This window comes from Vigna unguiculata, chromosome 10, assembly GCF_037176805.1.
Source record: "Vigna unguiculata cultivar grain cowpea cultivar isolate G323 ecotype 2 chromosome 10, ASM3717680v1, whole genome shotgun sequence".
Taxonomy (NCBI): domain Eukaryota; kingdom Viridiplantae; phylum Streptophyta; class Magnoliopsida; order Fabales; family Fabaceae; genus Vigna; species Vigna unguiculata.
Window position 1 is genome coordinate 34900146 of NC_140801.1, and position 13880 is coordinate 34914025.

The window sequence follows — 13880 nt, forward strand, 5'->3', positions numbered from 1 at the left end:
TTAATATTTTGCATTACATCCTTATTAATTTGAAAACTTTACACAATAGCTTATCGTAAGATTTGCTATTGTAAGATTTGCAGAATTCAAATATGATTGGCAGTTACATATGTGTATTAGTTTAACCTAACTACCCATAGATGATTTTCTTGTCAATCATTATTTGTCCTTCCTTTTTTCACTCACACTAGTGACATATAACTTGTAATATAATATGCTTCATTTCTTTATTATTCAACATCACCATGGTCTTATTTTGTTGAAACGTAATTTTTATACTATAAACACCCTAGCATCCATACATGCATAAGAATATAACTACTCTAAACTAAAGAGTATGAGAAAAGGTTAGAAATTTCCAAAACTATATGATTTTCATAAACTTGCTCTATAATAGTAATAACCTTGTTTTTATTTGCTATTGTACATCTTTTATAGACATCTTGCCTAAAATACTAACATTTGGCTTGTTTCCTTTATATTACTTTATCAACGTTCTTATACAATGGACAAGACATAGACACCAATTAGAGTATGAAAAATTCATGTGAAATTTTACATTTTAACCATACCTATGCTAATTTGAACCATGCAAAAGATCTTTTCAGCATCAACCTTTACATTCTTAAACATTACATCATTCCTGTGGTTCCATAGGACCCAAATAAGAACTACCCAAACTCCACACCAAATTATATTCCCTTTGTGGTTAAGTTTCATTAGGTGGAACTATTGAAAGAGTTCACTAATATGGTGTTGATCTATATTCATGACTCCTACCCATCTATCACACATGAGACACTTTTTTCGCCTCTTTATACATTTAGAATAAATGACTTATTGTTTCTTCTTTCTCTCCACGCATAGAACACAAAGTCATTTCCAAGTATCATTTCCCTACCTTTTAGATTATCCTTTGTGGCCAAATCCTTTACCAGAACTCCAAGCATAAACTTGTGTAAAGGGGATAACTTTAACTTGCTACAATTTCTTTAATATGTATTTACAATTAGTATTCTAATTACCTTTCAATTTTTTTATATGCAGATTTTACCACATACTTTATATCCTTTTCATGTACCTATACCATGATATAAAAATTTTATTTCTGAACTTTTTTTCATGTAATGTGCTAAAATGATTCGTAATCTACTAACTAATAACGTGAAAATAAGATCTCATGTTCAATATTATTTTTGCACTAATTGAATATATTTTGTTTATTTATCAAAATAATGCATAAATAAACTAAATATTGACCGGTAGTTATTTTCTTAATTATTTAAGGCATTATGTTATTATGTTAGTTTTATTTTACTTTTATATATAATTTGTTTCATTGAGTTTAAGGAATTAAAAACTGAATTTTGTAATTTGTAGTTTCTTTTTCGATTGAGGTTTGAGGTATGATCTTTGTAAATTTTTTGCAAATTATTTATTTTAATTTTGGTATGTGTTCATAAAAAATTGATTATATCATCTCTTTTCATAATATCGTATCGTGTTATTTAGTCTTTTTACGTGTTTTTGTTTAAGTACTTGATTTTGTAGTACATATTTTTGCACTTAAACTTTTTAATTTAATATAAATAAATTATTTTTCATTCTTTCTAAAATATTAAAACAAAAACGTATCAAAATTCAGACAGAGAAGAATTTCAATTTCACAGAGTTAGGAACAAAAACCATACTTAACCCCAACTATTAATTACTTCATCTTATTATTTATTTATTATTAGTAGTATTAATCTTTTAATTCTAATATAATTAATCAATCTTTTTATATATAAAATTTATAAGTATAATTAAAATTAGATATTAATATAATTTATAATAAGTCATGTTCATAGCAGGGGTACACAGACTAGTTTCAGACTAGTTTTAATTCATATGGCACATCTGTATCTGGATATTGAATACATAAGAGTGTGAATAGAAACATAAAGTGAAACAAGTTGTTCCGGTGTGAATGTTAACAAGAATCAAATGCTATGTCACATGACACATCTCTATCTCCTCAGAAATTGTCATCCGAGCCAAAAGGTTATCAAAATTCTCCAAATATTAACTTAAAGAACCTTCTTGCTTCAATCATGCAAGAAAAGCCACTAGGTCATTAAAAGATCCATCATCAAATCGGTTTCCATCATCTTGCAATGAGAATAAGAAGTTTGAATATAATGATGTTGCCATGAGTATTCATAGTCAGCACTGGAAAAAGAAAAAGCAAATGTCCTTCTTGATTGTTTTGTGTACCTTCAAGTTCAGAAAATTGCTCTGCTTTTGCTCTCTATTCCCGAAAATGGGTTCCATCAAAAGATGGAAATTGCAGTTAGAACCACTGAAGAATTTTCCGACACTCTGAAGCATATTGATGGTAGTAGGCTCATGGTGGGAGATACTAACACGAGTAACAAAGGAACGCAGAGCTTGGGACCCAACTCGCTTCCTTTCACTACAGTGATTTGGTGGCACTCAGGAGACTGTTAAAGACGTAGAAAGAAGGGGAATTGGGAGAGTAGGGTTTTGATTTAGAAAGTGCATAATAAGGATAAGCTTCAAAGATGATGAGATGATACACCGTAGCATCAGTTATACTACACTGAAAATAAATCATTCTCTTAGGATTTCATTTCCAATACCAAGATATTACTTGATACTAGTTATGTCATCCCATTACTCATTTCATCATTACTTAATTTCTGTTAGTTAATTGAGCAAATGTCAAAAGGAGGGGAAAACTTAAATTTAAATTTTGGTGATGTAGGTGAAACAGGACAAAACTTAAAATTACCATGGCATTGTAAATGATTATGTTAAGATAAAAGGAATTGGGCAACCGTCCTTCAAGTTTCGAGTGGAGTGTACTATATATATGGATAAACATTGCGAATCAAAATTTTGGGAGATGAATGTCCCCCTTTCCAAGGATCATATCTTACATTCCAACACAAACAGGCATGAATTTGCTTGAAGCATGCATTTATTACTAACCCAAAATCATACAAGCAAAAACTTTCGCAGGGGTCCGTTGATTTGTAGCTGTAAACATTGCTCGATGCTCAAGCTCAGCCATATTGATGATTCTCTATAGTATGTATTTGGTTCGTATCATCCAACCAGTGTTATAATGTCTTCGGCCTTAGAATATCTCTGATGCAACATGGGTTTGAGTTCTCTACCTAACCTGCCTCTCACATCTTATTTCTCTACTTCTTCAGGAATGACTGCTTTGCCCAGATAAACCTGTTGCATCTCCTCCTTCCAAATCTGTAAACAGTACTCATACCGTGTCATTCTCCTTCCACAAATCAAATATTCAGGAAAAGAATACGCCAAAAGAATTATAGACTAATTTTAAATTAAAACCGAGTGAAAAATTGGCAGCTATATATATATATAAACAAGTTAACCATAAATAAGTTCATACCGTATCACGGAATTCCAACCGTATATGAGGAACGTTTGTTCTCTGAATGTCATTTCCATTTGGCCCTCTCTTGTAGTACTCCTTACCAATCCAATGTGACTGAAACAAGATACCGATCAGTTATAAAATACTAATCATGTACAGAGTACGGGGTATGTATCTGTATAAAACATCTCCCTCAATCGACATTACACTATTTCTTATTATCTTAACAAACTTAGAGGAGGAAGTATATGAATGATTCATGTAATAAAACCATTAATATAATATATATTTATAATTTTAATTTATTTTATATGCTTTATAAAAATTTTTATATGCTTTATAAAAAATAAGGAATGAAAAAAAGTCACATACACTAAACAACTTTTACAAAAGCAAGTTTCAGCCTCAGACTCGGTCTTTCCTTCTCGTACAGGGGCTCTTCATTTATGTTTTCTTTCAATTAGGTTTTCGTTTAATTTGTGCAAATGCAAAGTCTGATCAAAATATGCAGATACACACAACCCAGCCGACTATTGATCCAATAGGTTTGATTTGGATTTGGTGGATAAATGATTCCAACCTAAGTTATTTTAATATCGAGTGACAAATTTTAAGAAACCAAACCCAACCCATGAACACTTCTATATATGGAGCTCACTGACGCACATACATTCTACCCCATATTTAAATAAACAGTTTACAGGAGATTGATGAATTTTTAATTTTTTTCTGCGGAACATGTCTCTAAGTTATGTAAAAAAAAAAAACAAAAACTCAAACTAATAAATACTGAAAAATAGTGGAGTTCAGTAAATCATATTGGATGATATATGACAACTCTAAAGGGTTTCCCTGAATACTTGTCAGTCTAAGAATAAAGCAGTTTTTTTTTTTTTTTATATATATAGGCAAGAATAAAACAGTATGCCTTTAAGGGTGTAAATAATTTCATTCACAAGAGAATTTTGAATAAGAAATGTACCTTTAAAGCATGTGAAAAACCTGATTGATATACAGAATTCCGGGCTATCTCACACAAATCACAGGAGCTCAACTTCCAGACCTGTAAATTAAGAATTATTTCCTGGCTGTAAGCATTGTCTGTTTATATGCTGTATAGAGAGAGAGAAAGAGAGAATGAGAGAAAGCTCACAGAAGCAGCTATACTATATTCTTCAACCAATGGTTCCTTTGTTAAGTGAATTTGGAGAGGATCATCAGTAGAAAGGGACACATTCAGACCCCTTAAGAAGAACATTGGAAAAGGATTCCGATGGTAGTCTAAGAATAGGGAGTTATTGCTCAAAGGAGACATTGCCAGCCCAATCTAACAAAAAATATTCAACTATAGTTAGCAGCCGCAAATATCACAACCAAGTAATCAATTAGAAAAAAATATCATACCTGGGCTAAATAATATAAATATTGAAGAACAGGAGATTTTTTCAAATTGATTCCATGTGCAATGTTGTGAGCCGTGAGAAAGGTTGCTGCAAGATGGTCGATATCACCAGCCTAAAGCCAATATGATGCATTAGATATATACTCAGAACATTTATGAAATAGGCAGAATATATTTTCAAATATATACCTCTCCAGAATGTGGACGGAATTTGATTGTTGTCATTCCTTTTGATTCACGAAGCTGAGAAATACTTGTATTAGGTTAACTTTGTTGTGTCAAAACAAAGCCCAAAATTTCAAATACATATGAAGAAATTGCAGAAAATTGCTGGAATACATATTCAAAGGTACTCTAAAGTAACTAGAGAAATGGATAAGGACATGACTATATTAAGAAACAAAAAAGCGGTGGAATTAACATTATTTGAGAAATATGTAGTAAAAGTATTATTGGATGAGATTGATCTGATCTTCAAAATGCAAGCCAAATTAATTAAATCGGCTTAGAGTAGCTTGGCTAATTGTTTTTAGATCAAACCTGAATCATACCAATTGATCAATTCAGTTTTCAATTTAATTTTCAACCACAACTAATCCATTTGCCCGATTAACCTTTTTTCCAAAAAATTGAAATTATATGTCAAACTTTTCTAGATCTCTCATCTAGTCTTCGTATTTTTCATTCATTTTTAGGTTATCTATTGTGACCCCTTTTATTTAGTCATGTCTACAATCCAACTCATATACCATACCTAGGATAGAGATTAATAAGATATCAAGATAATTTGGGGAAAATTATAAAAAAGCTTATGACAATTTCTCTATCTTAACCTGTAAACTTAAATCAAACCAATCTCAACTAGATTTGTGTGGTTTGAAGTACCCGCAAAGATTTTAAAAGTGAATCATAGCAACCTATATGGATTTGAATTTAATTATATCTTAATCTTTCCCATAAACAGCTTTAGAAATATGCAACAAAGCTTATCCTGTATATTTATTAAAGATTAAGAACAGAACAACGTCTCTTTTGTTCCCTTTTAGTTAAAACAAAGTTGTTTTCTTCGTGAAAGAGTGAATAGGCACCCAAACTCAAACATATTGTGGTGGGCATAAGTTGCATACCTTGTTTAAGGTGTAAAGATTTGCGTAACAGTAATAGACATAGTATGAAAAAGCCGGATTAAACACGTTAGTCCATTGTTCAGGTGTAGGCATGTGTTTTGTGGGCCGTCTTTCAGGTTTGCTTTCATCATCCACCAAATCCAACCCAACAACCTATAAAGCCAAGAGAATGAATACCATGTAGTACTGGAATAAGCATATGTTTTATTCAGGTTATCATAGAGAAATAATCACTTGTTTCATTGAACTTTGAGATAGCTTTTGAAAAATAAGCAACAATTTCCCTAGGACTAAGCTGAACCAAGGACTCTATACTGCAAAATCAACTTCTGCAAGCACTCAACACCAGTAACTAACTATAAATTGGCAAAGTTCTGCAATTTCCAATTAGAGTTAAAGCCAATTGCAGTCCTCCAATGATGAATACATCAAAATATCCAGTTGGTTCGTTTTCAAGGATAACTTGATTGAGAAAAATGAGGTACCCTTTTGAAATATTTATTAAAGACCAATCATCTTCAAAATTGTGTTTACTTAAAAAAGTTAACGTAGATGAGCAGCACACCTGTTTCAAGAAAACATGCAGCTGTGGATGTGAATCTGGGTCGACAGTAACCTCAAAAAGTGGAATAAAAATATTGTCAAGCATGTTCTGGAATGATGTCACAATTCCCATTTCTTTGTATACATTGTACAACCGCGGAAGCTGCAAGACATTAAAAGAACTACTAATCAATTGCTAACTATACAATCGGCCTGCAAATGAAGCCATAAATGGGAAGCAGGAAAAGGTCCCCCAAATTTTGCTAGATATTTGGCGGTCCCAAGAGAATGATTAGTACATTAGGAACATTGTCCAGATTCTTATAATATGATGGTAAAAAAAGTTAAATTGGCACTGTTGAGAGAACCAATTTACACAGGGAAACAACAGAAATATAAATCATTAAAATATCATTATGAAAATTAAAACCAATTTATGTTCTAGAAAAATAAATAAAGCATACCTGAATCAACCAAACAACATTCTCACTGTACAAGTCATTATTAACTATCCAACTGGCTAGTTGGTCCCACTCACTTTGCTTCCTACCATATATTGATATTCTATATTCGGCCATCTGTGAATAATTAGGAACAGAAAGATAAGTTAATAAACATCTAGATGGGGATAAGCATATAAAAGCAACAGTAAAGAAATGGTAATTTATTGCCAACAAGCCAAACACATTGGTCAACATAGGGTCTCATAGTTATAAACATTCTTGCTCATTCAGTAATCGTAATTGAAAAGCACATAGTGAGATGCACTGTAGGGATCAGTCTCAGTGTCATTGTTTATGTTATGGAAAGCAGTCGTGCAAACATTTACCCAACACCTAAATCCATGGCTAATGCAGTCAAACCCAGAATAGATTAATCACCCATATTGGAACCATTGCGACTACATTTGTCAGGTGATATTACTGTCAATTCCCATTTTTTATGAGAAGGATCCAATAAATTACACTGGCAGCCAATTTCAGGTGTCTTTGTTATCTCCAGTTGCTTAAAACCCCCAAGTTTCTAGTTAACAAACATATAGATGGGGATACGCATATTAAATTTGCTAGTGTCCCTCAGCCATCATAAAATTTTGGATTATTAGAATGACAACTCACCCACTTCTTTACGTTGTTAATACCTTGGAAGTAGAGAAACAGCGTCATCGCATATGCTTTTCTTCTTAGTCAGTTTATGACTTCATTGAATCCTTTCCATCATTTGAGAGAAATGATGCAGATTTTACAATACAAATTAGCTAATTGAATTAGGGTTAATTTTTTGTCATCAAAGTTTTCAAGGAGACTATTAGTAGCATTATGTTATTTAGTTATTGTATTCTATTTTAGTCATATTCCAACATACGGTATTTGAGACAGTATAGCTTATTAATAGTATGATATTGAATTCCGACAATCAAACAGTATGTAAAAAGGAGAAGCACTCCTAGGGAGATTTCAGAATTATCAGGACAACATATTGCCAAGAGAAGCACTCTAAGACTGTCTTACATAAAAAGATGGATATGTGAGATTGTATACAGAATATGCAAGGACTCAAGAAAGCACCTGATATTTACTGGCAGCAAGATCCGAAAACACTTGCTTAGTCACCTCACCAAGAAAACGACCTTGTAAAAACAAGTAAAGATGCTTAGATGTTGAAAGCAACTAACAAATATAAACACTAAAAAAAATGATAAAATCTGTCATTCATTTTAAGTATTTTTTGTCTTCATTAATCCTCAGGTGAAATTAGCAATTGCTTAGAAGAAAACTATAGAATTGCATTCAAAGATGACCAGGACTGTTTGAAATTCCAAATTCATAACCTTACTTCAGTGGAGATAGATGAGAATTAAAGTGAGAATTAAAAGAGTTTGGATTAGGCAAACAAAAGAATAGATGAAGAGAGAGATAAGTAGAACAGATGAAAAATAGTGCAGTGGATCCCACCACTTTTTAAAATTATGCCTCTTCACTTCATCTCCTACCAATCACCCAACCTTAATTTTAATATACAATCAACCACTGCAGGAATAAGTTGTCTTAAAAAATCCAAACTTTTGTCTTCAAGAATAAAAATGTGCCAATGTCATTAGAAGATTGTATATACAACAATAAGAAAAAATATTCCTTAAATCGAAGAAAATCATTGAACTAGAGACCCAGTCAATCGTGTGTTCACTTTTCACTTCAGTGCCTATATCAATAAATGTACAACCCACAAAAATAGCGAATATCATTGTTTAAAATTTAGAGCAACCTAGGATTTCACAACATAGATATAGGCTTCAAGAAACCCCTCCAAATTCAGCTTGTATGGAAAAATACCTTACTATACCAACACAACTTCTGCACAACAAACCAGTTCATATTAAACCACTCGGCTTGTGCAGAAATCTTTCTACATAGAATATATACGAGTACTTTGGAATATTCAGGGACTCACTGTGAAGTAGATTGTATAAAGAAAAAGGACTGCACAAACCCATATGATAGTACTTCCGGTTTGAATGTGATAAAAAAGTAAAAATTTAGGAGTGATGGGACTGTTACACCTAAAATATTTTTACCTTGAATGAGATTATCCTGTTTTAGAAATATCTCCCTGAGCCTACTTTGACCACAAGGATTGTATTTAAGATTAAACTTATCAAAGCGATGAAAAGTGCTCTTGTCAGCATGAACGTCCAAAAGGTCAACATTGAGATCATACCTGTTAAAAGAGATAAAAACAAGATTAAGTTCTGAAACATACAGCAATCCAATTATAATCATAAAAATAAAAAATCTCATTACCCAGTTAAATCCAAACTCTTGAAGACCTCCTTCAAGGTTAGATATGTCCCATCACGAAATATTACAACCTGATTAAGAGTATGCATAATATGAGTATCACTCCATATAAGCTTCATAAAATGTAATCCACATACCGTAAGTTAAAAAAGTAAGACAATGCATCATGATACATACAACTGCTGGAAGTGATGACAATAAGCCAATCATTTTAAACGTATCAGTAAAATATCCTAATTTCGTCATAGGTAATAGGCTATAGTAGGATTATACACTAAATAAACTACACCTATAGTTTCATTTACAAGTTTATATACTTAGAAGAAGCCAATATGTGCTCTATCTCTTCTGCCTTACAGTTCAATGATAAGTATCAGAGAAAGAAAATAAGGCTGCTGCAATGTATATTTACATCATAACAACAAAGATCCAAACTATCACCTCATCAGGCTCTTTTCTCAGCTTTGACTTTATGAATCTTAAAAGATGCTTCTGATTCATGCATGCTGAATGGTGGACATGAGTATCAACTTTTCTAACATTATAGAAGTCTCTATGTGGAGCACTTTTCTGAGCAAGAAATTCTCTATCCGCATTTAGCATCAAATGAAGATTGAATTTCTGAAAACATACAAAAATTGTCAAACAAACATTGCTTTTTGTACACAATTGAAATACAGGCATAGGCTGTAGTTTGTCACTCATTCAATAAATTAGAGATTTACTTGTTCTAGAAGATTGAGCCTGTGATGGCATAAAGTTCTAATATTCCCTGCTGCTATGACTCGAAGTATGTGATGAAGATCAGTGAAAAATGTAGTTGCATCAGCAACAGGAAAAAGCTCTTCGTTTGCTGGAAGTAATAGAAAGGATGCATAAGATCCCACCTTGAGCGGTGATAGAATTACTAAGTATGTCAATAACAACTTCCTTTCTTACTTACCTTCTCTGTTTGGATATACATGAATAACCCCATCTTGCATTTCAAAGTAATGCTGTAGCATAAAAGAGACATGACTAATTTAATCACAGCATATAAAATAGGGATATCCAAGTTTTCAAAGATAGGTAAAAAACTTACATCAGACTTTCCTTCAGAAGTGTACAAAAATGGATCTGGGTTAGGCTTCGGTGTACTGGGGTCAGATATAACTTCTTTATCCCAAGGAGCAATGGCTTCTCTAAAAATATATCGTTTTCTCATTTCAAGGCATTCTTGAAGAACCACATAAGCTTCAACTTCATCAGGTGATGGAGCCTCTAAACAAAAAAATATAACAATTACAGTTCACACATGACATTCCAAATATGCAAATATTGTCATCCAATAAGTGTTTTGGAGGAGCTGGGTTATATACATCCCTGAGAAAACTCATTCAAAGCATTTTATTTGCAGGTAAGAGAATGAGTAACAGCAACATGTCACAGTTCATACCAATAGGAGTAATTTTCAATCTTGTGAAAGTTTCATGCTCTGGCTCTTTCCTCAGAATGTCAGCTGCTATTGGATCAGGCGGCACACCATGCAGGTCACCGGAAACACTATGAGAACGGATCATACTTGGAGCAATTGCCATCTGCTCTCCATTAGCATTAACATGATTAGGTAAAGTCTCAAACGGGATTTTACCTTCTGGCCCCTACATACAGAAGATTCCAGTTTAAACTCAAATATCATTCAATTTTTAAATTTAGATATACACACTGCATCATGCAATGATCAAAGTATAGTGAAAGTTCAATGAGAAAAGGCTAGATTAATTCCAAGCCCACGGTTATACACCAAGGACAAGGAGGCATTAAGAAAGTAGGGAAATAGAAACACAGAAAGTAAACCTTGTCATGTAAAAAGTAAACCTCCTTCTTTATGTAGAATGAAATGAATGATAGAATTAATTCAACAAGGGCATTACACACTTACAACATTCCCATTTGTGTGCAGATACGCAGTATCCAATTTATCTTTGTCTGTCATGTTATCTTCGTCATCTGATTCTTCTACACTTTCAAAGGCACTACCACTTGCAACAGGGGACTTGGGAGAAGTTGGTCTTAAAAGGCTTCTCTTAAAGGAACCAGATTGTGTCGATTTTCCTGTCAGAAACATATCTAAAGTCAGGAAAAACAATAAGATGAACACTTTCAAGCAGACATTGGCAGTATATATACAGGTCATCATAAAGATATGCAGTATAATCCGACATTTGCCATAAAACCCTTACATGGATTAAAACCTGAATGAATCATTGCATATATATGTGCAGGTAAGGGCATCAGAAAGATGTGCTTCTAATGCAACATTTGCCGTAAGAACCTTTTGACATATCAAATTAAAACGAATTTAAAGTATCTTAATTATGGGGGCACTGCAAAAAGGCATATCAATAAGAATTGAAGAAAAAAAAAAATTCTAAACAACAAGATGGTCATCCAATACTGTATAATTTAATTCCTAGCTGGTTTAGCAGAGGGAGATGAGTCCAGGAAGACTGATCCACTGAATTATTCAAAGTGGGCAAATTATTTAAGCGTTTTAGCCATTCCAATCCTTCTTTTCATTTCACTCATACATTCTTCTCACTTGTCTTTGGTTTCCATCTGAAGTTATGTGATCTCAGTTTTGTTCATTGGAACCTGCTAGACCTGATACTTTTTTCTTACTTTTTAGGGAACAATAACAAGTTCAGCCGTTAAATCATATCAAATGTATTGGTCGAAGCCATCTGCCTCACTCCAAAAGACAAAAAAAAAATGAACTGAAATCAAGAAAACTCATTGAAATATAAATTTCTGACAATAAGAGGCGAAAATAGGTAAAGAAGCTCAGGTCCTTAAACTCCAGTTTCCTGAATTCTTACGTAGAGACTCGTCTACATCCAGCAACATCCTCACTTCTCCGTCTTAATTTCTTCCCAATTAAAAATTACTTATAATCCTTTCCCTGGTCATGTGAATTTTTCTGTAAGTCATATATGACGGTGCCGAAACAAACCAAAACTAGTACCAATTATAAAACACACTGTCCACAAAGAAACCCCGGAATCAATTCCTTCCAATCCATTTCAAATTGACTCAATTCCCCATTTCATCGGCAACAGGAAATATTTCCACACTCCTTAATTAGAAGTTCTCCACACTGTGCACGACCAAACACAAACCAACACCAAATAACTACCATGACACAGCTCAACTCTACAATCTCGTAAACAGCAATTCCAACAAACATCAAAATCCACAAAATCACAAATAATCATCGATTCACCACAGCCATACCTTCACGGAGCGTGTGCACCCGCGGCAGCCCCGGCGGAATCCCCTCGACGTGCACTTGTCCGTTCCGCTTCTCGTCCCCGTCAAACCCGCCGGAGATCAAGGTGACGTCAGGCAACGACGCCGAGCCGCGCCTGTACCCTCCGTTTCCCCTCCGTCTCGAGGTTCCCCTGCGCTTCTTCAAATGCGCCGGCGGTGATTCGGCGTCCGAACCGCCGCCGCCCTCAGCCTCACGCTCGACCGTCCTCGCGAACTCCAGCAGCTGCGCGAGCGTCTTGCGGTGCATGTAGTACGCCGACACGGCCACGACGGAGGCTCCTACGAGCGCCGCCAAGGCCAAATGCACGGCGTGTGCGTCCATGATCAATCTGTCTCTCTCCGCCGGGTTTCTCTCTCTATAACCGTAAACGACAATACAACAACGTGGACGTTGTGAAGAGAGAAGAAGATAAAAGGGGATAACGAAAAACCCTACTCTATACAGTGAGTGAAAAGTGTGAAGGCACTGGGCGAGCTCTGTGTTAAATGAAAACAGGTATTGGCTCGCTCTCTGCTATTTATACACAAACGACGCGACACAGAGGACGTGGATGGATGGATACCCTCTCTCTCTTACTCTTTCTCTCTCTCTGTATACATTATGTGAGAAAGATGTAATTATTAAGAGTAGTTTTATAAACTTAAGCGCTTTCTGTTTGTTTCTTCGCAAATTTCACTTTCAGCTTTTTGCTCGTGGGGGAATGGGGTTAAAATCAGCAAACCAACCAAAAAGATAACCTCACTTCCAGCCACTTTTTCCGTGGAAGTAGCTTTTTCACCGTGCTTTTTACAAATTAATTAATAATACCTTAAATAACTTTGTTTTGTTTTGTCTATGTATGGACCAATTTTATATATAAGCAGCACGCACGGACGTGGGGGAACGTGAGTGTAGAGTACATATAAGTTCACAATTTACATACGTCTACTTCACAAAACTCATTTTTGCTGAATTTAAAGTATGACTGGGTTTTCCTCATATCTTGGTCGCCATCAAATTTTATATTAAATCGTGATGTCAGCATTTTTAATTAAGTTTTTATTAAAATATTTTGTTTCATATTAAGCTTAAAATAATTTTTTTATTTTTATCGACGTAATTGTTTATTATTTTTTATAAATAATTATATTTGCATTGAATCCTTTGTTTACTTAAGTATTTCATATTTAATAACAAATTCAAAGATTTAACACGGCTCATTGAGAGTATTTATTATTTAGATTACAAAGATAAGATAGGAATGATCTAAAAGTAATTAAGATATTCACGTGTAAGAATTTGAGAG

General features: G+C 33.8%; 1 protein-coding gene across 1 annotated transcript; it reads right to left on the reverse strand.

Annotated features, from left to right (window-relative positions):
- Positions 1 to 2845: 2845 nt before the first annotated feature.
- On the reverse strand, positions 2846 to 13124 carry FAC1 (AMP deaminase, putative / myoadenylate deaminase). The gene is made up of 19 exons (XM_028051310.2): positions 12559 to 13124; positions 11207 to 11379; positions 10721 to 10925; positions 10367 to 10545; positions 10229 to 10280; positions 10011 to 10138; positions 9727 to 9906; positions 9289 to 9356; positions 9063 to 9205; positions 8056 to 8117; positions 6952 to 7065; positions 6510 to 6650; positions 5945 to 6097; positions 5007 to 5060; positions 4820 to 4930; positions 4569 to 4742; positions 4398 to 4478; positions 3431 to 3529; positions 2846 to 3270 (listed from the first exon to the last, which is right to left on the reverse strand). The coding sequence occupies exons 1-19, from the start codon at positions 12914 to 12916 to the stop codon at positions 3202 to 3204; spliced, it is 2544 nt and encodes an 847-aa protein (XP_027907111.1). The 5' UTR covers positions 12917 to 13124; the 3' UTR covers positions 2846 to 3201.
- Between the last annotated feature and the right edge of the window lie 756 nt (positions 13125 to 13880).

Coding starts and splice junctions, on each gene's coding strand:
- FAC1 (XM_028051310.2), bottom strand. CDS start 12,916: ATGGACGCACACGCCGTGCATTTGGCCTTGGCGGCGCTCGTAGGAGCC. Junction 10,281..10,366: donor CTTCTGAAGGAAAGTCTGAT/GTAAGTTTTTTA, acceptor TTTATGCTACAG/CATTACTTTGAAATGCAAGA. Junction 7,066..8,055: donor TTGCTGCCAGTAAATATCAG/GTGCTTTCTTGA, acceptor AATTATTCACAG/ATGGCCGAATATAGAATATC.